The sequence below is a fragment of the Somniosus microcephalus genome, unplaced genomic scaffold, assembly GCF_052327205.1.
Source record: "Somniosus microcephalus isolate GS21.2 unplaced genomic scaffold, FLI_Smic_1.0 unresolved_chr6, whole genome shotgun sequence".
NCBI lineage: Eukaryota > Metazoa > Chordata > Chondrichthyes > Squaliformes > Somniosidae > Somniosus > Somniosus microcephalus.
The window spans coordinates 23,450,224-23,478,222 of NW_028225184.1; the positions used below are offsets into that span (position 1 = coordinate 23,450,224).

General features: G+C 44.5%; 1 protein-coding gene and 1 pseudogene across 1 annotated transcript; both read right to left on the bottom strand.

Annotated features, from left to right (window-relative positions):
- Positions 1–4,688: 4,688 nt before the first annotated feature.
- Positions 4,689–6,504, bottom strand: LOC147087129 (NACHT, LRR and PYD domains-containing protein 3-like; annotated as a pseudogene).
- A 2,548-nt stretch (positions 6,505–9,052) lies between these two features.
- On the bottom strand, positions 9,053–27,138 carry LOC147087130 (NACHT, LRR and PYD domains-containing protein 3-like). The gene is made up of 3 exons (XM_085978058.1): positions 26,972–27,138; positions 26,812–26,877; positions 9,053–10,830 (listed from the first exon to the last, which is right to left on the bottom strand). Exons 1-3 carry the CDS (start codon positions 27,075–27,077, stop codon positions 9,053–9,055), a joined length of 1,950 nt encoding a protein of 649 aa, XP_085834184.1. The 5' UTR covers positions 27,078–27,138.
- Positions 27,139–27,999: the final 861 nt, after the last annotated feature.

Genomic DNA, 27,999 nt, shown 5'->3' on the forward strand with positions numbered 1-27,999 from the left:
AGGAGATAAAATCTAAATGAACTAAGTAGAGAAGATCAACAATAAAGATATCCAAATTGCATTAAATAAAAATGTGGTGCACATATTGTATAAAAAAACAAATAGGAGGTCAGGGGATAGGAATCTATATATATCGCACAGACTTTTATGTAAGGTAATCGTTAGCTGAGAGCTTTAACATGCAATACTTGTGCCATGTGGGATCTCCAGGATGTTTGCTGTGTCCTGGATAACCACGTGTGCAAGAAGTGCCTCCAGCTGCTCGAACCCAGGCTCTGGCTGGAGTTGCCGTAGGGCATACGGGAAGCTGAGTATTACCTGATCACGCGCTTCAGGTGGTGGTCACCGCACAGCCAGAGACAGTTCAGGAGGACAGAAGGTGGGTGAACATCTGGCAGGATCGGAAGTGGCAGGCATTGCAGTAATTCTCCGGGAGTGTGTCACTGTTAACTCTGTTTTCTGTTTTAACTCCAAGTGAGGGTGAGTGCAGTCCAGGGCACATCCACTGTAACATGGAATAAATGACTGTACAGAGAGCTACAGCAAAGTGCAGAAATGCAATTGTCATAGGGGATTAGACAGACAGTGGGTTAAAAAGGTGTTTCAGCATCCGGCAATATAAGTATCGCAAGGTGTGTTGCCTCGCTGGTGCCAGTGTGAAGACATAATGTAACAAATGCAGAACATTTTGCGGGGGGAGAGGAACAGCCAGATGTCGTGGTCCATGTTGGAACCAATGCCAGAGGTAGGAAAACTGTTCAGGTCCGTGGGAGAGAGCTTCTGGAGCTAGAAAGAATGTTAAAGAGCAGTAGGTCAAAGGCAGTAATCTCTAAATTACTGTCAGTGCCACGTGCTTGTGAGTATAGGAGCAGTAAAATAAGGCAGATTACGACTTAGCTGAAGAAATTGTACAGGAGGGAGGGCTTCAGATTCCTGGGGCGTTGAGAGCGGTTTTGGGTTCAGGGGGACTTGTGCAAGATGGATAGGCTGCACCACATGAGGGTTTGGACAAATGCCCTGGCAGGAAGGTTACCTAGTGCTGGGGGAGGAGTATTTGAACTATTTTGGCAGTGGGAGGGGCACCAGTGTGAAACAATAGAGAGGATATGCAAGCTTCGGAGGACTAGGAAAGACGAAGAGTATTCAAGTAGAGATTAGCTCAGAAATATGATGGATCAGAGGGGGAAAATGTGACGCAGACTGAGATGGGTTTCTAGTGCAGGTGCACAAATGAATGGATCGTGATGAATAATGTTGGTGAGCTGCAGACACAAATATTCACACGGGATTATGATATAGTGGCAGTAATGGAGACGTTGCTCAAACAATTGTAGGATTGGGGACGTAATATTCCTGGATCAATGTATTCAGGAAATATAGGGAAGGAAAAAGGACGGGATGCCAGTCTTGATCAAATATACTGTTACAGCCCTTGAAAGGGATATTGTGCTTGAGGCTTCAAAGACAGAAACTTTTTGGTTAGAATTAACGAATAATAGAAGAGCTACCACGTTTTTGGTGGTATACTATCACCGAAAAAATAGTGGGAAGGGACTAGAGGAGAAATTTGCAGGCACATTGCAAAGAGATGCAAGGGCTATAGACCAGTGCCAAAAAGGGATTTAAATGAGCTAATATAGACTGAGAAAATAACACTGTAAAGGTCTAAGAGATGGAGGGATTTAGGAAATGTGTACGAAAGAACCTTCTTGATCAATATGGTTCCTGCCAATTGAGAGAGGAAGCAGAGCTGTATCTCGTCCTTGAGAATGAAGTGCGGCAAGTGAAGCATGTTTCAGCGTGAGATCATTTGGGAAAGTGACAAAGATTATCATTAGGATTCGTGTAATTATGGAAAAGGAGAAGGTAAAGTCTAATGTGAATATACACAAATGGAGGAGGGTTCTAAAAGAATTTGGCCCAAATGGATTGGAATAAAAAATAGGAGATAAAGCAGTCGATGAGCAATGAGAGGCCTTTAAAGAGGTGATAGTACAGGTATAGACTAGACACATTTCCATGAGGGGGAAATGAAGGATAACCATAAATACAGCTCATTGGATGACTAAAGATACAGACATAACAAGGAAACAGAAAATGGAAGCTAATGATTCAATTCTGTTTCATATATCAGTGCAAAACTAAATGTAATACAGGAAGCACAGAGGAAACAAGATAAAATAAATAAAGGGCAAAGAGACCAGATTGGTTCCTGAAAGGGAACACAAAAGTATTTTATAAACATATAACTAACTAAAACAAAGAGTCAAAGTCTGAGCTGGCCCAATTGGGGATCGTTTTGTGGAAACAGAGGGCATGGCTGAGGTACTAAGTGTGTCTTTTGCATCTCTGCTCAGTAAAGACAGGATACTGCCAATGTAACTGGAAAGGAGGAGATAGTAAATAAACTGGATAGGATAAAAATGAAAGAGGAGGTACTTAAAAGTTGGGCTGTAAAATGTAGAAACGTCACCCAGACCGGATGGGAAGCATCTTTGGTTGCTAAGGGAAGTGAGGAGAAAATTGCGGAAATACTGGACACAATCTTCCAATTCTCCTTACATATGGGAGCGGTGCCAAATGACTGGGAGACTGCAAATGCTACAGGCCTCTTCAAAAAATGGAGAGAGCTAAACTCGACGACTACAAAAGATTCATTCGACGTCGCTGTTCGGGCAACATTTATGGACAAAAAACCATACCAAAATTAATTTTCATTTGGAAAAAAGGCACTAATAAATTAAACCCAGCACGGATTTGTTGATGGAAATTCGTGTTCTAATAACTTTCTTGAGTTTCTTGATGAAGTATCAGAGAGGGTGGATGAGGGTGGTAGAGTTGATGTTTTCTATGTGGAGTTCCATGAATTGTTTGATAAAAATTTAAACTTGAGAGCAAAATTGAAGCTCATTGGTTTAAAGCAGCAGCGACTTCATGGATACGAAATTGGCTAAAGGACAGCAAGCATACGGCACTGGTCAATGGCTGTTTTTGAGACGAAAGGGAAGTGTGCAGCCGTTCCACAGGGTTCGGTCATGAAACATAATTTCAAGGTTTGCGAATTAAATGATACTCGAAATTGTTTGAACATTGTGGAGGATAGTAATCGGTTCAAGAGGATATAGACAGACTTGAAAAATGGGCATACAAGTGGCAAATGAAATCTAATGCAAAGACGTGTGAAGTGATTTATGTTGGTAGAAATAATGATCCAATATAAACTAAATGTTACATTTTAATGGGCCTGAGAGAAGTTGCAGAGTAAAGTTAAAGCGGATGATGGACTTCAGTTATGTGGAGAGATTGGAGAAACGAAGATTGTTCTCCTTAGAACACAGCTGGTCAAAGGGATATTTAACAGAAATGTTAAAAGTTAAAAGGGGAGTTTTGTTAGAGTAAAACAGGGAAAAGTGTTTCCACTGGCAGAGGGTATGTAACCAAATGAGAATAATTACTTTACACAGCGAGTTGTTCTGATCTGAAATGCACTGCGTGAAAGGGTGGTGGAAGCAGATTCTTGAACGTTCTAAAGGGTATTGGTAAATAATCGATACCTCTCTCCCTATAGCCCTCTCTCTCCCTTTGTCCCTGTCTCTCTGAAAGGAATTTCGATTACTCTCTCACTCACTTCCTTACTAACTTGCCCCCCTTCTACACTAGGGCTGGGATTTCCTGGATGCCACGCCAATGCCGGAGTCGCACACTCACAGTGGGCGGTCTGCGGGGAAATTGCGGCAACATTGCCCAGACTTTCATCCCATTGACAGTAATGGACGAAAACCCGCGGGAAATGCAAGGGCAATGTTCATAACTTTCAGATACTTCACCGGATGCGGGCGAGACCTGGTACATTATCTTGCATCTGGATTTCGTCAGTATTACCTTGACATCTCACTTTCAGTTTTCAAGTTCATTGTTGCATTGATAATTTAAGTTTGAACAAATAGCCTTTAAGACCTTTAACCAATGCCCGTTGATATTTAAACCAAGGTCTCCTTCAGCAAAGGTATCCTTTATTTTGTTTTGCCGTTTCCTCAATCGATATATAGTTACACAAAATCTGATACATATTTTATTAATTCATATGTATTTAATTTCTACACTTAGTCTCTTGATTTGTTCTGCTCTTCCCGCTGCCCATCTCATCAGCCCCTCTGATCCATTGGTTACTCTTCATTCAGCCTGATCCCAGTTCCAACGATTCCCCCGTCCTGTCCTTTTCCTCGAAGTTCCGATTCCCACTCTCCAGGGGATCATTTCCACTTTCTTAGCGGGGCGATAAAGCGGCTTTAGCGGATCAGGTGTGAACCCGCACAGGTTCACTTCCCAGCAAGGCACTGGGGACTGATAATGACCGCGGACCCTGGGTAATGTTACCCCAAACCCAGGAATACCGATTGCAACCGTCAGCGTCCCACTGCAGCCCAGACTGAGCCCCACTCTGGGCCCTTCCTGTCTGTACATTTCCCCAGTGCCCCATTGGGGAACATTCAGCCTGGGATGTCCTGCAGAAGCAGCAATGTGGGGCTGGGCGGCTGAGTCTCGTGTCCCTGTGGCTGGGGCTCTGACTTAAAAATGGGAGATGATGCCCGCTCAGCTCGAGCTGGAAACCCTTAAAGGGGTTGATAGGATTTAAACCTGGAGCGCGGCCGCTTAAAGAGGAGGGGCAGAATATCGGGCAGAAATGGTCATATAATGAGTCCAGTGATGGTCATCAATTGAAATGTTCACACATCCACACTCAGTCCACGTCTTGTTCCCTGCAGCAACTCCAGCTGTTTCTTTCCATTGGAACTGAAATGATTATCTCTCAGCCTGAAACATATTAAAGATTAAACAGGGATTAAACAGTTTCCACAACAGTGTAAATAGCAGGGTGACTGGTGTTATTATTTAATAATAAATACAGGGAAATATTACCCGTAAAGGTGATGGAATCCCATTTATATTTTACCTACCATCTGAAACATGAACACAAACACTCACCAGATCTTCTCCAGGCTCCCGCAGTTCAGTATGAGGCGGCGGAGAGTGGCGACAGATCGGTCTGTGAAGGAGTTTGATCCCAGGCACAGAATCGCCAGTGACTGAATTGTAATGAGAGCGGAAACGAGATCTTCGGTACAAGAATCTGTAAACCCATTATTATCCAGACTGGGATCAGAGAGAGAGAGATAAAAAGAATCAAAGTAAATCTCCAGAGTTTATTAATAACACAATGACTGATAGTAATAATAATGTACAGTGTCAGAAATCCAGTTATCATAAACACAATCTCACATAGTCTGCTACTTACTCCAGTTCCTGTATTTTACAGTCCGGGTTCATCAGAGCCCCAGACAGTAGTTTCACTCCTGAATCGCCCAGTTTATTAGAACGTAAGGACAGAACCGTCAGTGAGCAGGTTGTATTGATAATGGAGGCGAGGTCCGCGGCACAAGAAGCTGTGAGACCGACATCATCCAGCCTGGGCGTCAAAGAGAGTAATACATCGAATTAGTGTTGATGTAAAAAGACTACTGAGCACTTGGTTTGGGTATAAATCAAGACTTTAATCAACCGTTTCACAACCGTGAGGTTCTAGTTCCATCACTAGTTCCTGGTTACAAAAACGTCCTGAGCAAGCTGGGCCCACGCCCGATACTTATACTCCTTGGACGGCGCCACCATCTGGCCGCACAGTGTTATTTCATGAGTCATTTCTCCATGAATGATAAGATTCATGGCAAGTGTACTTCCCCATTGTTTCCTAATAACACTATTATGGATATTCATAATAATGTACATTGTCACGCATCCAATTATTATAAACATAATCTCACACAGTCTGTTATTTACCGCAGTGTCTGTATTTTACAGTCCGGGTTCCTGAGAGCCATAGACACAAGTTTCACTCCTGAATCTCCCAGTTTATTATAACCCAAGTACAGCTTCGTCAGTGAGCGGTTTGTAGAGAGAGCGGACGCGAGATCCTCGGCACAAGAATGTATGAGACTGTTATTATCCAACCTGAGGATCAGGAGAGAAAGAGATGAGAGAGGGGAGATCCCAAGGGCAGATCCCAAGTTAAAATTCATAAAACTATTACATATACTACTAAAAATGTACAGTTTATTAATAACACTATTACAGATACTAATAATAATGTACAGTGTCAGACACCCAGTTATAACAAATCTCACACAGCCTGGTACTTACCACAGTTCCTGTATTTTACAGTTCGGGTTACTCAGAGCCGTAGACAATAGTTTCACTCCTGAATCTCCCACTGTGTTGAAACTCAGTCTAAACACAAACCGACAGAGAGTGAGAGAAATAAACTGAATCAAGCCCCGGTTCATTTATAAGTTTTTTTCTCTTTTGGATATTACAGGAAACAGAAAGTAAACTTCAGGAAGTTTAAAACCAGATTTTTCTGTCACTGGCAATGAATAACACTCTGTCCAACTCCCCATATAATCAGGGACGGTCAGTAAATGCATTTTTTAAATAAAGTGCTGTCTGTGTGAAGCCCTTAAATGTCCTTCAGCCAGGTTTCATTTCCTGATGATTAACCTCCTTGAGCTCGGTGACCGGCCCCGTCAAGTTGGAGAAACTAGTCTCATTTCTGCTGTTCTTTAACTGACGGATTTAATGGGATTGGGGCGATTTTCGCGGAAATAAATTATACAGGGTGAATTTTTGAGGAGGTAACAAGGAGGGTAGATGAGGGTAGTGCGTTTGATGTAGAATATATGGATTTTGGCAAGGTTTTTGTTAAGGATCCACATGGCAGACTGGTCACGAAGTTGAAGGCCCATGGGATATAGCACAAAGTGTCAATTTGGATTCAAAACTGGCTCGGAGACAGAAAGCAGAGGGTAATGGTTGATGAGTGTTTTTGCGATTGGAAGGCTGTTTCCAGTGGGGTTCAGCAGGGCTCAGTACGGGCTCTCTGGCTTTTTGTGGTATATATGAACGATCTTCACTTGAATATAATGGGTATGATTAAGAAGTTTGCAGATGATACTAAAATCGGCTGTGTGGTTGATACTGAAGATGGAAGCTGTAGACTGCAGGAAGATATAAATTCATTGGTCAGGTGGGCAGAACAGTGTCACATGGAATTCAATCCGGAGAAGTGTGAGTTAATGCATTTAGGGAGGGCTAACAAGGACAGGGAATACACATTAAATGGTAGGACACTGAGTATTGTAGAGGAACAAAGGGTCCTTGGATTGCATGTCCACAGTTCCCTGAAGATAGCCGGCCAAGTAGATAAGGTGGTTCAGGAGACATATGGAATGCGTGTCTTTATTAGTAGTGGCATAGAATACAAGAGCAGGGGGCTATGCTTCAACTGTATATGACACTAGTTAGGCCTCAGCTAGAGTAATGCGTGCAGTTCTGGTCACCACATTACAGGAAAGATGTGATTGCACTAGAGGGTACAGAGGAGATTTACAAGGGTGTTGCCGGGAATGGAGCATCTTAGCTATGAGGAAAGACTGGATAGGCTGCGTCTGTATTACTTGGAACAGAGGAGGCTGACTGGAGACCTTATTGTGGTGTACAAAATTATGATAGCATAGATAAAGTGGATTGAAATGACCTATTTCCCTTAGCAGGTCAAAATCCAAGGGGCCCAGGTTTTAAGTAATTTTTGGAAGGTTTACAGGGGATGTGAGGGGAAATTTCTTCACCCAGAGAGCTGTGGGGGTCTGGAACTCACTGCCTGAAAAGCTGGACTAGGCAGGAACCCTAACCACATTTATAACCTACTTGGTTGTGCACTTTGCATGCTCTAACCTGCAGGGTAACGGAGCAAGAGCTGGGAATTGGGATTAGGCTGGATAGCTATTTTTTGGCCGGCGTGGACACGATGGGCTGAAATGGCCTCCTTCTGTGCTGTAACTTTCTATGACTCTATGATTCTATTACATGAATCCCTTTACTTTATACTCTGTGCATTATATTAATCTGTATAATATCTCGGGGTGAGTTATATTGTCAAACATTGCTAACTGCTGCTGTAATGTCCCCCAGGATTTTATGTAACAAGGAGAGTTTTTTCTGTCCCGTTACAAGTTTTAAATGTCGTTGTGCTCCAAGTTTATAGGGGAGGGGAGTCTCTCACTTTATTTCCCATTAAACTGGCTCTGCATTTATTTCAGGTGTCACTGGCCCGACAGTTTCTGGGGAATTTTTGTAAGTTCCCTTCCGATGCGGGACCTCACACATAGGGCGCGGATTATGGGGAATTCCCGGGTTCACTGTCCCCGGTTTCCCCAGGAGCCACCCGCTGTCTGCGAGGCCCCAAAGCTGGCCGGTGTGTGTCTTTACTCCGGGACTCATACCCCACAACCTGTTAGATTGGAACCTTTTTAACAGAATTTAGCTCCCAAACGTCACTGAAGCTTTGGCCTGGATTCGAAGCGTGCGGCCAGAATCCACGACCCTCTGACTCAAAGGTGCGAGTGCTGCCAGCTGGGTGAAGAGATGGTGAATAACTTGGCGAGTGTTAAGGGCGGTTTCATTGATGAGTTAAGATAACATACTGACGTCCTTCGGGGAATGCTCCGCTCGCCCACTGGCGGGTCACTGCCCAAAAGCTGTGCTTTGCTCTTTCTTACTCAATGTTTGGTGTTTCTGCTCCCCTTTCCTACACACGTTGACATTCCGGTGACTGTCACTGACCCCTACAACTTGGGATGAGCGTGTGATGCTCTGACTAAAGGACTGCTGCAATTAGCAGCCTCTACAATGGAGGTATCTTAGGTAGTGAAAAATAGCAATAAATCTGATTTACTGTAAGTAAATTATCAGACTCTCAGTGACCTGTATTTGCTGATCCGATAAAGGTTGTAAAATCCCTATTTGTTCACAAGGATGCATTTTACATTCTCCAGTCCTTAGGGAATTATTGACCGATCCTCTTATATAATTGATCATATTTGTGTTGTATCTACTTCTCTCTGGTTTTACTGAACTGTTTGTTTCCGTTCATTATGGAGCAACAAAACAATCCCTAACTGTTCTACAATTCGCCCAACAGTTAGAGGCAAATAAACAGTTACCTCAACTCCCGGCATTTGTGCAGTACGGGTCCCAGCCGTTGGAGTCCTTCACACTGAAGGTAACAATATCCGAGATCGAGCTTTTTAATTGTATCACAGAGCCCAATGACATGAGACAGGACTGCACAGTCAATCGGGGTGAGTCGCAATCCGCTAAATCTAATTGTCTTCACAGATCCCACTGTGGTCTGAGCCAGTGCTGTATTCTGAGATTCAAACAGATAGTGGAATGTGTTCAGGAGGGTCCTTTTACCAGTTTCACTCGATGTGTTTGCAATCTGGTCTTCGATATTTTCCTTCACCCAGTCAATCACTCGGCAGGTGGTTTGATGAAGAAATGAACCCAGAAACTCCTCCAAGGGTCGAGCTGCCTGTGTGGAGGAGAGACCAGCAACAAAACGGAGAAATATCTCAAATCGCCCATCTTCCTTGCTGTGGGCTTCTCTAAGGAGTTTCAGGATGTCCCCGGGATCTGGAGTCAGGAATTGTGCGAGTGCGGCTACAAACTCTTGGATGGTGAGGTGTGGGAATGTGAACACCACGCTCTGGGCAGAATCATCTCTCTCCAAAAGTTCCATCATGAACCCAGACAGGAACTGGGAAGGTTGTAGATTGTACTTGATCAAATCTCCATTTCTAAACACAATCTTCTTCTCTGAGACTCCTGAGAATGCCATCTCACCAATCTTCAGTAACACATCTCGGGGGCTTTCAATCTCTCGGCCATGGTTTTTCAGAATATTGTGAATATAGTAGGAATATAGTTGGGTGATGGTCTTGGGAACTCGCTGCTGCTTCCTGTCTCGTTGTTTAAAGAATGGTCCCAGTGACAGACCGAGGATCCAGCAGTAGGAAGGGTTGTAACTCATGGTGTACAGGATCTCGTTTTCCTCCACATGCTTGAAAACAGCTGCTGACACCGTCTGATCTTCAAAGAACTTGTTGAAGTATTCCTTCCTTTCTTCACCAACAAATCCCAGGATTTCAGCCCAGACACTGATGTGAGCCTTTTCTAATAAATGTAATGCAGTGGGGCGGCTGGTCAGTAAAACTGAACATCCTGGGAGCAGCTTGTGCTGTATTAAACTGTACACAATGTCAGAAACTTCACACCAGTCTTCAGGATCTGTGCACCTGTGCTGCGGTTCTGTATTTCTCCGATTGTCAGAAAAATCGATGCTCTCCTTGAATTCATCCAAACCATCGAATATAAACAGCAATCCCTCTGGGTTCTTCCAGAGCTCTCGCAGATTATTCCCAAAGTAAGGATACAGATCCAGTATCAGATTCCTCAGGTTTATTCTACAGGTAATAGCGTTTAAGTCCCGGAATTTAAAGCTGAAAACAAATTGGAAGTGTGGGTATATTTTCCCAGTCGCCCAGTCATAAACAATCTTTTGTACCATTGTTGTTTTTCCAATCCCTGGGACTCCGCTCACTGCTGCTGAACTCCCAGAATTGGATCGCCAGAAGATAGCCTTCATTTTCTTGATGAATCTGCCTATCCAGGAAAAACTGCTGTGGAACAATTGATCAGTTCGGATTTTCTCCAGCTCTCTCCGGAGATGTTTCTTTCTCCACTCTTCATGGTCTCGGCCTCTTGCCAGCAGTTCATGTTCTACAAGTATCCGATCTCGAACAGTAGAAATGACCGTTAGCTCAGCGTATCGATCAACCAGCTGGAAATTCATAACCTTCTCCTTTATTAGGATAGTGTTCACTCTCAGTGTTTCAGTTTGTACCCGGAGTGTTTCCTTGTGTTTCTGTTGAACACCTTTAATTAGAACAGACAGAAAGTGGTTTTTAGTATTAGTTACATATTTATGAAACGACTTCTAAATTATATTTTGCATTGCAGTGAAGATTCGTGAAACAATTAAATCATAAATTCAATAGATTCGGTGCAGAACATTACCACGCAGTGAATGGCTGTTGTTACCTGGGCGAGGATGTAAAATGGGCGCTAACGCATTAGCCACCCAATACAATCCACTTCCAATATTGCCTTCTATAATCACTAAGAAATGATTCAACTGTGCACCTGATTCGAATACTTACTAAAATAAAGATTTGGTTAAAATGTCACATTTCCCTATGATGATTATTACACAGAATTACATCGAATTGCTTAGAATATAACGCAAAAAATCAGCCCATTCAGCCCATCTCCACCATTCCGGGGTTAGTTCTCCATTCGAGCCTCCTCCCATCATTCCACATATTGCTCTAGTAGCATAATCCTTTATTTCCTTCTCCCTCATATGCTTACCTAGCTTACCTCTAAATGCATCTATACTATTCGCCTCAACTACTGCCTGTGGTAGCGAGTTTCACGTACTCACCGTTCTCTGTGTAAAGAAATTGCTCCCGAATTCCCTATTAAATGTCTTTATAATGATGACCTCTAGTTTTGTTATTTCAAAAAGTGGGATTATTCGCTCTCTATCTAATCTCTCAAAATCTTTCATAAATTTAAAGCGCTCTATTAGGTCCCCCCTCAGCCTTTTCTTTACAAGATAAATGCCACCCGGCCTGTTGATCCTTTCCTGATATGTATAACCTCGCAGTTCTGGTATCATCCTTGTAAACCTTTTTGGCACCCTCTCAAATGCCTCAATATCCTTTCTATAATATAGTGACTGGAATTTTAAACAGTACTCCAAGTGTGATAAAATAATGTTCGATACAAGTTTAGCATAACTTGTCAACTTTTCAATTCTATCCCTGTAGAATTATGCCCAGTGACTGTTTTTCTTTGTAATGGCATTAATAGCCAGCGACCACACTTATAATGATTTGTGTATTTGTTCTCCCAGATTCCCATCCTCCTCTACCCCATTTTGATTCTAATTACCCAAGTACTGTGTGACCTCCATATTTTTCTTCACAAAATGTAATAACTCACAATTATCTATGTTGAAATTCATTTGGCAATTATATGCCCATTCTGAAAGTTTATTAATATCTTCTTTTAAGTTATTGCAGTCATCCACGTTATTTAATATTCACCCGCCCCACCAAGTGTGGTGTTTTGTGTAAACTTATAAATTATGTTATGATTTTAAAGTGTTAATCGTAAATCTAATTTGTGAACAACTGTGAGCCCAGCACTGATCCTTGTAGGACCCCACGTTCAGCCACTCTGTGTAGCTAACTGTTACCTGCAGTCATTGTTTTCTGTCTTGCAGGAGCTTGCTGTTCATTCTGATGCTTATCCCTTGACTCCGTATTCTCTGCCCTTATTCATTGATCTGTATATGTGGTATCTTATCGAAGGCCTTTTGGCAAGCTAGATAAATTACATCTACTACATTAACCTCGTCTACTCTCGCTGTTATCTTTTCAAAGAATTCAGTGAGATTGGTCAAGCAAGAATTTCCATTTTGAAATCCAGGCTGTTATTTTGTTTTTGGTTTCTACATTCTATTTTCTCCCTTATTTGGGATTCCATTATCTTCCCTGTAAGCGATGTCAAGTTGACTGGTCTATAGTCTCCTGGAGATGTTCTGCCTCCCTTCTTCAATGTAGATATAACATTAGTTATCTACCAGTACTCTAGCACTACAACTTTCTCTAAATAATTATTAAATAGGTATAATAGTACCTCAGCTATCTCGCCTGTAGAGACTTTATAATACACAGATGCAATTCGTCCAGACCAGGCGTTTGATTCTCCTTGAGTTAGATTAATTTAAGAAGATAAGTCATAAGAGCAGGAATAGGGCATACAGACTTTTGAGCATGTTCCAACATTCACAACGATCATGCCTGAAATTCTACATCAACTCCACTTGCCCGCCCTATCCACATATGCCTTGATTCCCTTTGTGCCAGAAATCTACCTATCGCAGCCTTGAGTATATTAGGCGACTGAGCATCCACAGCCCATTGAATTAGAATTCCTAAGATTCACAACTCTCTAATGAAGACATTCTCCTCATTTCAGTCTTAATTGGCCGAGCCCTTATTCTGAGACTATGCCCCCTAGTTTTAGACACTCCAGCCAGGGGAAAATAACTCTCAGCATATAGCTTGTCAAGCCCTCTATGCAGGTTATACGTTTGCTTGAGGTCATCGCTCATTCTTCTAAAATTCAGATACTATATGCCTATTCTGCACAATATTTCGTTGTAAGACAGCCCTTTGATCCCAGGAATCAATTTAGTCAATCTAGCAACCCTCCAAGGCAAGTTTATCCTTTCTTAGGTAAGTAGAACGAAACTGTACTCAGTACTCCTATTTTATTATATAAACGGTTATATAAATTCTAATATTGTCTCCTGATGTCATGTACCCCTGACACTTCTCTCGAGTAATTACTGAAGATATTTAATTATTCAATAATTCTGCTATGCCGATAATATAGATCCTGAACTGTACTATAGACATCTCACGATTCTGGTTATATGGAAGCTTTGGCATCTAGTGAAGTGTTGTCCAAATGAATATCCCTGAGTATCCATTGGTGTTACCCACATGCACTATTTTTAGTAGCAAATGCCGTATGCCACAACATAGACAAATGTGCTTCCCCTGTATATTTACATAACAATCATCTACCACCATTCATTGCAAAACTTTGCAGTCTCTGGGGACAATTTTGGCTTTGGGCGATGGTGTAAATTGGGTGACTTAGAATGAGCTGCACATTATACACCATGTCCGTTTCCAATTACCTCGTGCAATGGGCAATCAGTTCGATATCCTCTACTTTACAGTGCCGCCCAAAATTGAAGCCATTCCCTCTCATTGTCATCAAACTTGCACCATTGGATTGCTGCCATCAATTTCTCATCACATCACTGCGGCTTCTAGGCATTTGACCAGCAGTTGCCAGCGCTGCTTTGACTGCAGCAGGGTAGTTGCTGAGAATATTGTCTCGCACAACGAGACCCACCAGATCTGTCTTGCTCTCCATCAATGCGAGGCTGCTTTTCCTCCACCATAATGCGCCCTGGTGGAGTTCCTAATTCTTGGATAGTCTTGCATTCCTCTGCTGTCTGTAGCGGTTACTCCAATTGGTTAAGCTGACCATGATGACAGCTCCCCTCTCCATACAATGTAAATGAAGTTTTCATGTTGCTGTAGACTGGCGTTTTCTCCCATATAAGAAACTATTTTAGTTATACGCACCCACGGGCGTAAAGCCTACACCACGATCAAAATATTCTGATAGGCTGCTTTTCTTCTCACCACCTTTGCCTACATTCCACAGAACGGGTTAAATTAGTCATGCATAAACCGTGTTACTGTGAGGACGGTGTCTCACTTTTTATTGATCAATCAGAATGAAATGTTCCACTTGTGGCTTGTGGGTAATGTACTGAACAATTCTGCTCTAGGGATGAACGTAGGAATGCTCCAGTTTTATAACTTTCTGAAGGAATAGAAAATACATTTTTGGGTGTCACAGGGAAAGGGAATACGGTAAATGTACAGGAGTTCCATCATTACTGTACAGGCCTTCGGCAGGCAAACTGGGATATGATGTTTACTGGGTGACGTACAGAATGAGAATGTGCAGAAGTTACACTGTTATTGTATCAGGTGTTTAGGTTAGTTATCTGGGGTATGGTGTGCAATTAGAGTCCATTGATTGCAGCAAGAATGTTATTTGCATTATCTTTACAGAAGGGAATAATAAGATAATATATATCTGAACTTTAGGCTGAGAAAAGGGCGAGGGTGTTGGATTTCTTTCTTTTGCAAGGGTGCATTGAAAAATATGGAATGGAATTCACAACATTAATGCATGGTAATAGTGGGCAGCATGGTGGCATAGTGGTTAGCACTGTTGCCTCACAGCGCCAGGGACCCAGGTTCGAATCCGGCCTCGGGTGACTGTCTGTGTGGAGTTTGCACATTCTCCCCGTGTTTGCGTGGGTTTTCTCCGGGTGCTCCGGTTTCCTCCCACCGTCCAAAGATGTGCGGGTTAGGATGATTGGCTATGATAAATTGACCCTTAGTGTTAGGGGGATTAAATACGTGGGGTTACGGGGATAGGGTGGGATATGTGTTGGTGTAGGGGTTTCCGGGGATCGGGTGGGATATGTGTCAGTGCAGGCTCGATGGGCCGAAATGGCCTCTATCTGCACTGTGGGGTTTCTGTGATTCTGTGATAATAGATAAAACTGAGAACGAATCCAGGACTATGACGGAAAGCATGATTGGATTTTACACCAAAGGAGCGGGGAAACCAGTTACCAGGGAAGGATTAATGAAAAGCTCATATAATCAGGGTCAAGAGACAATTGGGAGTCTTTTTATTTTAATTGCGGGGCGAAAAACAGGCGATAACGGTTAGAAAACCCGTTTTGCAACTCGCTCGACTTTCATTTCAACATCGTATTGAAGCTTTCTTTGTAAAATGTAATTTTGGAAATTAAAAAAATCTGTGGATTGGGTAAAAACAAACTCCAGAGTTAAGTACTATTCTCTGTGCCCACGCTGTCTGTTTAACTGCCACTCACAAATACCATTGTCCACACATAAATGTCCGATTATATGCTAATCAATGCAACTAAACATATAGCATGCAACAATTGCAGACGGCTATTTCTGTGCTTTGCAGTAATAATATTTATTTTTAAATTTTCTGCCTCGTTCTCCATAGGTGATCCACTATAGAATTCCAGGGCTACATCTGTCCCCTTCCCATCCACAAATTTGATTCAAGTTACTGTTTTTAAAGTGGAAAGTTAAAATGTCTATGCGGCATATGGTTTATATCCTGCCGGTGAGTATGTGCAATCACAGAGTATCCGGATCCTGCCAGGTGTGTATGGGGGTTCCCAGTTTATCAGGAAACAGCCAGGTGTGTATGGAGTTTCACATATGTATCGCGATCCTGCCAGGTATGTGTGGGGTTTCACAGTATCTCAGGATCCTGCTAGGAGTGTACAGAGTTTCACATTGTATCGGGATCCTGCCACGTGTCTATGGGGTTTCACAGTATATCAGGAACCTGCCAGGTGTGTATGGGGTTTCACAGACTATCAGGATCCTGCCAGTTGTTTAAGGGGTTCCACAGTGTATCAGGTTTCCGACAGGTGTGTATGGGGTTTCACATTGAATCAGGAACCTGCCAGGTGGGTATGGGGTTTCACAGTGTATCAAGATCCTACCGGATATGTATGGGGTTTCACATTGAATCAGGATCCTGCCAGATGTGTATGCGGTTTCACGGTGTATCAGCGTCCTGCCAGGTGTGTATGGGGTTTCAGTGTATCAGGATCCGGCCAGGTGTGCATGCGGTTTCACTGTATATCAGGATCCTGCCAGATGTGTATGGAGTTTCGCATTGTATCGGGATCCTGCCTGGTGTGTATCGGATTTCACAGTGTATCGGGATACTTCCAGTTTTGTATGGGGTTTCACAGTGTATCAGGATCCTGCCAGGTGTGTATGGGGTTTCACAGTGTATCAGGAACCTGCCAGGTGTGTGTGGTGTTTCACAGTGTATCAGGAGCCTGCCAGGTGTATGTGGGGTTTCACAGTGCATCATGATCCTGCCAGGTGTGTATGGGGTTTCACAGAGTATTTGGATCCTGCCAGGTGTGTATGGGGATTCACAGTGTATCAGGGTCCTGCCAGGTGTGTATGGGGTTTCACTCTATTAGGATCCTGCCAGGTGTGTATGCGGTTTCACAGTGTATCAGGATTCTACTAGGTTTGTGTGGGGTTCCACAGTGTATCAGTATCCTGCCAGGTGTGTATTGGGTGACACAGTGTAACTGGATCCTGCCTGTTGTATATGGGGTATCACAGTGTATCAGAATCCTGTCTGATGTGTATGGGGTAACAAGGTGTATCAGGATCCGGTCAGGTTTGCATGGGGATTCACAGCGCATCAGGATTATGCCAGGATGTGTATGGGGCTTCACATTGTATCAGAATCATGCCAGGTGTGCTTGGGGTATCACAGTGTATCAGGATCCAGCCAGGTGTGTATAGAGTTTCACAGTGTAGCAGGATACAGCCAGGTTTGCATGGGGTGTCACAGTGTATCAGCATCCTGCCAGGTGTGTAGGGGTATCACAGCATATCAGGATCCTGCCAGTTGTGGATGGGGTTTTCCAGTGTATCAGGATCCTGCCAGGTGTGTATGGGGTTTCACAGTGTATCAGGATCCTGCCAGTTGTGGATGGGGTTTTACAATGTATCAGGATCCTGCCAGGTGTGTATGGGGTTTCACAGTGTATCAGGATCCTGACAGTTGTGTTTGGGGTTTCACATTGTGTCTGGATCCTGCCAGATTTGTCTGTGCTTTCACACGTTATTAGGATCCTGCCATGTTTGTACACATTTGACAGTGTATCAGGATCCTGCCAGGTATGTATGGGGTTTCAAAGAATATCAGGATACTGAAATTGTGTGTATGGGGTTTCGCAGTATATCAGGATCCTGCCAGTAATATATGGGGTTTAACACTAAATCAATTCCGGCCTTGTGTCTATGGGGTTCCACCGTCTATCAGGAACCTGCCAGGTGTGTATGAGGTTTCACAGTGCATCAGGAACCTGCCAGGAGTTTATGGGGTTTAAGAGTGTATCAGGATCCTGCCAGGTGTGTATGGGATTTCACAGTGTATCAGAAACCTGCCAGGGGTGTATGGGGTTTCAGAGTGTATCAGTTTCCTGCCAGGTGTGTGTGGGTTTTCACAGTGTATCAGGATCCTGCCAGGTGTGTATGTGGTTTCACAGTGTATCAGGAATCTGCCAGGTGTGTATGGGGTTTCACGGTGCATCAGGTTCCTGCCAGGTGTGTATGGGGTTTCACAGTGTATCAGGATCCTGCCAGGTGTGTATGGGGTTTCACAGTGTATCAGGATCCTGCCAGGTGTGTATGGGGTTTCACAGTTTATCGGGATCCTGCCAGGTGTGAATGGGGTTTCACAGTGTATCAGGATCCTGATAGATGTGTATGAGGTTTCGCTGTGCATCAGGATCCTGCCAGGTGAGTATGGGGTTTCACAGTGCATCAGGATCTTGCCAGTTGTTAATGGGGTTTCACAGTGTATCATGATCCTGCCAGGTGTGTATGGTGTTTCAAAGTGTATCAGGATCCTGCCAGGTGTGTATGGGCTTTCACAGTTTATCAGGGTCCTGCCAGGTGTGTATGGGTTTTCAGTGTATCAGGATCCTGCCAAGTGTGAATGGGGTTTCACAGTGTATCAGCATCCTACCAGGTGTGTATGGGGTTTCAGTATTTCAGAAACCTGCCAGGTGTGTATTGGGTTTCAGAGTGTATCAGGATCCTGCCAGGTGTGTATGGGGTTTCACAGAGTATCAGGATCCTGCCAGGTGTGTATGGGGTTTCACAGTGTATCCGGATCCTGCCAGGTGTGTATGGGGTTTCACAGAGTATCAGGATTCTGCCAGGTGTGTATGGGGTTTTACAGTGTATCAGGCTCCTGCCTGGTGTATATGGGGTTTCAAAGTGTATATGGTTCCTGACAGGTGTGTATGGAGTTTCACAGTGTATCAGGATCCTGCCAGGAGTGTATGGGGTTTCACTGTAAATCAATTACTGCCAGGTGTGTATGGGGCTTCACAGAGCATCAGGACCCTTTCAGGTGTGTTTGTGGATTCACAGTGTGTCAGGACCTGCCAGGTGTGTATGGGGTTCCACAGTTAATCAATTCCTGCCAGGTGTGTATGCGTTTTCACAGTGTATCAGGATCTTACCAGGTGTGTATCGGGCTTCACAGTGTATCAGGATCCTGCCAGGTGTGTTTGGGGTTTCACATTGTATCAGGATGCTGACATGTGTCTGTGGTGTTTCCCATTCTGTCTGGATCCTGCCAGGTTTATATGGGGTTTCACAGTTTAACAGGTTCCTGCCAGGTGCTATGGGGTTTCTCGGTATATCAGGATCCTGCCAGGTGTGTTTGTGGTTTCACAATGTATCAGGCCATGCCTTGTGTGTATGGGGTTTCACAGTGTCTCAGGATCCAGCCATTAATATATGGGGTTTCACAGTAAATCAGTTCCTGCCTTATCACTGTGGGGTTCCACCGTCTATCAAGATCCTTCCAGGTTTTTATGGGTTTCATGGTGTATCAGAATCCTGCCGTGTGTGTGTGGGGTTTCACAATGTAATCATGATCCTGCCAGGTGTGTATGACGTTTCACATTGAATCAGGATCCTGCCAGGTGTGTATGGGGTTTCACTGTATTTCAGGATCCTGCGATGTGTGTATGGGGTTTCACAGTGTATCAGGATTCTGCCAGGTCTGTTTGGGGGTTCACAGTGTATGAGGCTCCTTCCAGGTGTGTATGGGGTTTCACAGTGTATCAGGATTCTGCCAGGTATGTATGGGTATTCACAGTGTATCAGGGTTCTGCCAGGTGTGTGGGGGGTTTACAGTGTATCAGGAACCTGCCAGCTGTGTATGGGCTTTCAAAGTTTAACAGGATCCTGCCAGGTGTTTATGGGGCTTCAGATTGTATTAGGGTCCTGCCAGGTGTAATGTGGGTTTTCTCAGTGTATCAGGATCCTGCCAGGTGTGTATATGGTTTCACAGTGTATCAGGATCCTGCCAGGTGTGTATGGGGTTTCCAAGTGTATCAGGATGCTGCCAGGTGTGTATGGGGTTGCACTGTGTATCAGGATCCTGCCAGGTGTGTATGGGGTTTCTCGGTATATCAGGATCCTGCCAGGTGTGTTTGTAGTTTCACAATGTATCAGGCCATGCCTTGTCTGTTTGGGGATTCACAGTGTCTCAGGATCCAGCCATTAATGTATGTGGTTTCACAGTAAATCAATTCCTGCCTTATCTCTGTCGGGTTCTACCGTCTATCAAGATCCTTCCAGGTTTTTATGGGTTTCACGGTGCATCAGAATCCTACCATGTGTGTGTGGGGTTCCACAATGTAATCATCAACCTGCCAGGTGTGTATGGCGTTTCACATTGAATCAGGATCCTGCCAGATGTGTATGGGGTTTCACAGTATTTCAGTATCCTGCGATGTGTGTATGGGGTTTCACAGCGTATCAGGATCCTGCCAGGTCTGTTTGGGGGTTCACAGTGTAAGAGGATCCTTCCAGGTGTGTATGGGGTTTCACAGTGTATCAGGGTTCTGCCAGGTGTGTGGTGGTTTTTACAGTGTATCAGGATCCTGCCAGGTGTGTATGGGCTTTCACAGTTTAACAGGATCCTGCCAGGTGTTTATGGGGTTTCAGATTGTATTAGGATCCTGCCAGGTGTAATGTGGGTTTTCTCAGCGTATCAGGATCCTGCCAGGTGTGTATGTGGTTTCACAGTGTATCAGGATCCTGCCAGGTGTGTATGGGGTTTCCAAGTATATCAGGATCCTGCCAGGTGTGTATGCGGTTTGACAGTGTATCAGGATCCTGCCAGGTGTGTATGGGGTTTCACAGTGTATCAGGTTCCTGCCAGGGGTGTATGGGGTTTCACAGTACATCAGGATCCTGCCAGGTGTATTTCTGGTTTCACAATGTATCAGGCCATGTCTTCTGTGTATGGGGTATCACAGTGAATCAGGATCCTGCCAGTAATGTGAGGGGTTTCATATTAATCAATTCCTTACGTGTGTCTAAGGGGTTCCACTGTCTATCAGGATCCTGCCAGTTGTGTGTGGGGTTTCACAGTGTATCAGGATCCTGCCAGGTGTATGTGGGGTTTCACAGTGTTTCAGGATCCTGCCAGGAGTGTATGGGGTTTTACAGTGTATCAGGATCCTGCCAGGAGTGTATGTGGTTTCACAGTATAACAGGATACTGCCATGTGTGTATGGGGTTTCACAGTTTATCAGGATCATGCCAGGTGTGTTTGGGGGTTCACAGTGTATCAGGATCCTGCCAGGTGTGTATGGGGGTTCACACTGTATCCGGAACCTGCCAGTTGTTTATGCGGTTTCACGGTGTATCATAATCCATCCAGGTGTGTATGGGGATTTACAGTGTATCAGGGTCCTGCCAGGTGTATGGGGTTCACAATGTATCAGGGTCTGTCCAGGTGTGTATGGGGTTTCACAGTGTAACAGGTCCTGCCAGGTGTGTATGTGGTTTCGCACTGTGTCAGGAGCCTGCCAGGTGTGTATGCGGTTTTTACAGTGTACCAGGATCCTGCCAGGTTTGTATGGGGTTTCACAGACTATCTGGATCCTGCCAGATGTGTATGTGGTTTCACAGTGTATCAAGAACCTGCCATGTGTGTATAGGGTTTCACAGTGTTTCAGGATCATGCCAGGCGTTTATGGGGTTTCACAGTGTATCAGGATCCTGCCAGTTGTGTATGGAATTTCATTGTGTATCAGGATCCTGCCAGGTGTGTATGGGTTTTCGCAGTGTTTCTGGTACCGGCCAAGTGTGTATGGGGTTTCACAGTATATCAGGATCCTGCCAGGTGTATTTGTTGTTTCACAATGTATCAGGCCATGCCTTCTGTGTTTGGGGTTTCACAGTGCATCAGGATCCTGCCAGTAATGTAACGGGTTTCACAGCAATCAATTCATTACGGGAGTCTAATGGGTTCCACAGTCTATCAGGATCCTGCCAGTTGTGTATGGGTTTTCACAGTTTATCAGGATCCCGCGAGATGTATGTGGGGTTTCACAGTGTTTCAGGATCCTCCCAGGTGTGTATGGGGCTTTACAGTTTATCAGGATCTTGCCAGGTGTGTATGGTGGTTCACAGTGTATCAGGAACCTGCCAGGTGTTTATGCAGTTTCACAGTGTACCAGGATCCTGCCAGGTGTGTATGGGGATTCAGAGTGTGTCAGGGTCCTGCCAAGTGTGTGTGGGGTTTCACAGTGTATCAGGATCTGGCCAGGTGTGTATGGGGTTTCAGAGTGTAACAGGATCCTGCCAGGTGTGTATGGGGTTTCGCACTCTGTCAGGATCCTTCCAGGTGTATATGCGGTTTCACAGTGTATCAGGATCCTGCCAGGTTTGTATGGGGTTTCGCAGTCTATCAGGATCCTGCCAGATGTATATGTGGTTTCCCAGTGTATCAGGATCCTGCCTGGTGTGTGTAGGGTTTCACAGTGTTTCAGGATCCTGCCAGTCGTGTATGGGGTTTCACAGTGTATCAGGATCCTTCCAGTTGTGTATAGGGTTTCACTGTGTATCAGAATACTGCCAGGTGTGTGTGGGATTTCGCTGTGCATCTGGTACCTGCCAGGTGTGTATGGGGTTTCACAGGATATCAGGATCCTGCCAGGTGTATTTGTGGTTTCACAATGTATCAGGCCATGACTTGTCTGTATGGGGTTTCACAGTGCATCAGGATCCTGACAGTATGTATGGGGTTTCACAGTATATCAGGATCCTGCCATGTGTGTACGGGGTTTCACAGTGTATCAGGATCCTGCCAGGTGTTTTGGGGGGTTCACTGTGTATCAGGAACCTGCCAGGTGTGTATGGGTTTTCACAGTGTATCAGGATCCTTCCAGGTTTGTATGCGATTTCACAGTGTATCAGGATCTTGCCAGGTGTGTATGGGGTTCCACAGTGTATCGGGGTCCTGCCAGGTGTGTTTAGGGTTTCCAAGTTTATCAGGATCCTTCCAGGTGTGTATGCGGTTTCACAGTGTATCAGCATCCTGTCAGGTGTGTATGGTGTTTCACAGTGTATCAGGAACCTGCCAGGTGTGTATGGGGTTTCACAGTGAATCATGTTCCTGCCAGTGATGTATGGGGTTTCACAATACATCAGGATCCTGCCAGGTGTATTTGTGGTTTCACAATGTATCAAGCCATGCCTTGTGTGTATGGTGTTTCACAGTGAATCAGGATCCTGCCAGTAATGCATGCGGTTTCACAGTAAATCAATTACTGCCTTGTGTCGATGGGGTTCCACCGTCTATCACGATGCTGCCAGGTGTGTATGGGTTTTCACAGTGTATCCGGGTCCTGCCAGGTGTGTGTGGGGTTTCAAAGTGTACCAGGATCCTGCCTGGTGTATATGGGCTTTCGCAGTTTAACAGCATCCTGTTAGGTGTGTATGAGTTTTCACAGTGTTTCAGGATCCTGCCAGGTGTGTATGGGGTTTCACAGTGTATCAGGATCCTGCCAGGTGTGTTTGGGGTTTCCAAGTGTATCAGGATCCTGCCAGGTGTGTATGGGGTTTCCAAGTGTATCAGGATCCTGCCAGGTGTGTGTGGGTTTCACAGTGTATCAGGGTGCTGCCAGGTGTTTATGAGGTTTCACAGTGTATCAGGATCCTGCCAGCTGTGTATGGGGTTTCACAGTGTATCAGGATCCTGCCAGGGGTATATGGGTATTCACAGTGTATCAGGGTTCTGCCAGGTGTGTGGGGGGATTTACAGTCTATCAGGATCCTGCCAGGTGTGTATGGGCTTTCACAGTTTAACAGGATCCTGCCAGGTGTTTATGGGGTTTCAGATTGTATTAGGATCCTGCCAGGTGTAATGTGGGTTTTCTCAGTGTATCAGGATCCTGCCAGGTGTGTATGTGGTTTCAGAGTGTATCAGGAACCTGCCAGGTGTGTATGGGGTTTCCAAGTGTTTCAGGATCCTGCCAGGTGTGTATGCGGTTTGACAGTGTATCAGGATGCTGCCAGGTGTGTATGGGGTTTCACTGTGTATCAGGATCCTGCCAGGTGTGTCTGGGGTTTCACAGTGTATCAGGTTCCTGCCAGGGGTGTATGGGGTTTCACAGTACATCAGGATCCTGCCAGGTGTATTTCTGGTTTCACAATGTATCAGGCCATGTCTTCTGTGTATGGGGTATCACAGTGAATCAGGATCCTGCCAGTAATGTAAGGGGTTTCACATTAATCAATTCCTTACGTGTGTCTAAGGGGTTCCACAGTCTATCAGCATCCTACCATTTGTGTATGGGGTTTCACAGTGTATCAGGATCCTGCCAGGTGTATGTGGGGTTTCACAGTGTTTCAGGATCCTGCCAGGTGTGTATGGGGTTTTACAGTGTATCAGGATCCTGCCAGGAGTGTATGTGGTTTCACAGTATAACAGGATACTGCCATGTGTGTATGGGGTTTCACAGTTTATCAGGATCTTGCCAGATGTGTTTGGGGGTTCACAGTGTATCAGGATCCTGCCAGGTGTGTATGGGGTTTCACAGTTTATCAGGAACCTGCCAGGTGTTTATGCGGTTTCACGGTGTATCAGGATCCTGCCAGGTGTGTATGGGGATTCACAGTTTATCAGGGTCCTGCCAGGTGTATTTGTGGTTTGACAATGTATCAGACCATCCCTTGTGTGTATGGTGTTTCACAGTGTATCAGGATCCTGCCAGTAATGTATGTGGTTTCACAGTAAATCAATTACTGCCTTGTGTCTATGGTATTCCACCATCTATCACGATCCTGCCAGGTGTGTATGGGAGTTCACAGTATATCCGGGTCCTGCCAGGTGTAAGTGGGGTTTCACAGTGTATCAGGATCCTGCCAGGTGTGCATGGGCTTTCACAGTGTATCAGGATCCTGTCAGGTGTGTATGGGGTTTCAGAGTGTATCAGGATCCTGCCAGGTGTGTGTGGGTTTCACAGTGTATCAGGATGCTGCCAGGTGTGTATGGGGTTTCACAGTGTATCAGGATGCTGCCAGGTGTGTATGGTGTTTCACGGTGTATCAGGTACTTGCCAGGTGTGTATGTGGTTTCACAGTTTATCAGGATCCTGCCAGGTGTGTATGGGGTTTCAGTGTATCAGGATGCTGCCAGGTGTGTGTGGGGTTTCACTGTGTATCAGGATCCTGCCAGGTGTGTCTGGGGTTTCAGTGTATCAGGATGCTGCCAGGTGTGTGTGGGGTTTCACTGTGTATCAGGATCCTGCCAGGTGTGTCTGGGGTTTCACAGTGTATCAGGTTCCTGCCAGGGGTGTATGGGGTTTCACAGTACATCAGGATCCTGCCAGGTGTATTTCTGGTTTCACAATGTATCAGGCCATGTCTTCTGTGTATGGGGTATCACAGTGAATCAGGATCCTGCCAGTAATGTAAGGGGTTTCACATTAATCAATTCCTTACGTGTGTCTAAGGGGTTCCACAGTCTATCAGGATCCTACCATTTGTGTATGGGGTTTCACAGTGTATCAGGATCCTGCCAGGTGTATGTGGGGTTTCACAGTGTTTCAGGATCCTGCCAGGTGTGTATGGGGTTTTACAGTGTATCAGGATCCTGCCAGGAGTTTATGTGGTTTCACAGTATAACAGGATACTGCCATGTGTGTATGGGGTTTCACAGTTTATCAGGATCTTGCCAGGTGTTTTTGGGGGTTCACAGTGTATCAGGATCCTGCCAGGTGTGTATGGGGATTCACAGTTTATCAGGAACCTGCCAGGTGTTTATGCGGTTTCACGGTGTATCAGGATCCTGCCAGGTGTGTATGGGGATTCACAGTTTATCAGGGTCCTGCCAGGTGTATTTGTGGTTTGAAAATGTATCAGACCATCCCTTGTGTGTATGGTGTTTCACAGTGTATCAGGATCCTGCCAGTAATGTATGTGGTTTTACAGTAAATCAATTACTGCCTTGTGTCTATGGTGTTCCACCATCTATCACGATCCTGCCAGGTGTGTATGGGAGTTCACAGTATATCCGGGTCCTGCCAGGTGTAAGTGGGGTTTCACAGTGTATCAGGATCCTGCCAGGTGTGCATGGGCTTTCACAGTTTAACAGCATCCTGTCAGGTGTGTATGGGGTTTCAGAGTGTATCAGGATCCTGCCAGGTGTGTGTGGGTTTCACAGTGTATCAGGATGCTGCCAGGTGTGCATGGGGTTTCACAGTGTATCAGGATGCTGCCAGGTGTTTATGGGGTTTCAGAGTGTATCAGGATCCTGCCAGGTGTGCATGGGCTTTCACAGTTTAACAGCATCCTGTCAGGTGTGTATGGGGTTTCAGAGTGTATCAGGATCCTGCCAGGTGTGTGTGGGTTTCACAGTGTATCAGGAACCTGCCAGGTGTGCATGGGGTTTCACAGTTTATCAGGAACCTGCCAGGTGTGTATGGGGTTTCACAGTGTATCAGGATCCTGCCAGGTGTGTATGGGGTTTCACAGTGTATCAGGAACCTGCCAGGTGTGCATGGGGTTTCACAGTTTATCAGGAACCTGCCAGGTGTGTATGGGGTTTCACAGTGTATCAGGCACCTGCCAGGTGTGTATGGGATTTCACAGTTTATCAGGAACCTGCCAGGTGTGTATGGGGTTTCCAAGTGTATCAGGATCCTGCCAGGTGTGTGTGCGGTTTCACAATGTATCAGGATGCTGCCAGGTGTTTATGGGGTTTCACAGTGTAACAGGATATTGCCAGGTGTTTAAGGGGATTCGCACTGTGTCAGGATCCTGCCAGGTGTGTATGGAGTTTCACAGTATTTCAGGATCCTGCCAGGTGTGTTTGTGGTTTCACAATATATCAGGATATGCCTTGTGTGTATGGGGTTTCACATTGTATCAGGATGCTGCCAGGTGTGTATGGGATTTTACAGTGTATTAGGATCCTGCCAGGTATTTATGGGGCTTCACAGTGTATCAGGATCCTACCTGGTTTGTATTGGTTTTCAGAACTGATATGCGTGTTTTTTAATGGAAGTTAAAATGCAGCTGCAAATTTAAATAAACCTCTGAACACGATGTGCAATCGAACTTCCATCCGTGCAGTAGTTTTGGGGATTGACAAGCAATACAGCTGTTTAACCCAACCCCCTGAACGTCTGATACCGATTATCCATCAATCTTTAGACAAACGGATATGGGCACACTTTCAGAATTAATATAAATTGTATAAAATGCCAAGTGCGTCACTTACCCTTCAGATGTTCGCCAACTTCAGTTAAACCTCGTGCGATATTTATGTTATCAAATTCATCAGCATCTGTTCAGATCAATTAGATTTCATGAAACCAGTTTTAATCAGTATTACAATCGTGTTTAAATATGAAATTAAACTCAGCGTGATTTTATCGTACCAAGTTCCTCCATTTCTTTCAATATTTTGTCCAACTTTGGTACCCCATGGCGCATATTCACAAAGGATTTCCACATCACCCTTCGGGCCCCAGAGCCTTTCTCCATCACTAAGTTTAGGAGAAGTTTGGAACTGTCCGCCCTGTTACCCTTCTCCACGAGCTCAGTCACTTTCTGCAATGAATAAAATTAAGATACTGAGCAGCGGAGTGAATGGCATACACTGAGAATGAGAAGGACATGATCTGCCACGTGGTGGAATTTACTATGTTTTCATGATTCTGCTGAGATAGTTAATCAGGGGCCGGTTACTCTTCCATTCTTAATATATAAATATTCTGCAAATATCTTGTTTCTGTCATTAATTATAAATAGAAGTGATGACATTAAAGTATGAATCGTTCAGCTGGGCTGTGAAGAAACATTGTTAATCTGAAATAGTGAATGTGACTAGTTTATTATAAAGTGTATCCAACACGATATCAGGGACCTCATCTGGGAAGGAACTGGGTGCTTCTGAATGAAAGCCTTTGAAACCACACTTACTGTGGGCCCAGGATCTGAATGGCCCTTCGGTATCAAAACGGTTTCTATTAACAAGTGCGAAACCAATCATGTCGACTGAATACAGCTCTAGAAAAAGGTCTAAAGCTGAAACACTTTCAACAGCAGAACAAAATGGAATGACAATGGAATATTTAAATAATGATTTTTAATTACGATCGTTGTTTTACGGTGTATTTTCAAGTGAGTACAAAATCAATCATTATTCTGTACTGAACATTGAAGTAACTGTAGAACACAATAATGATCATTGCTTTGTACTGCACATTAAACTAACTGTAGGACATAATGATCACTGCTCTGTATTGTAAATTGAATTAACTGTAGAAAACAATGATCACTGCTGTGTACTGTACATTCAACTAAATGTAGCACACAATTATCACTGCACTGTACTGTAAATTAAACTAAATGTAGGACAAAATGATCAGTGCTCTGTATGGTACATCAACCTAATTGTAGATCA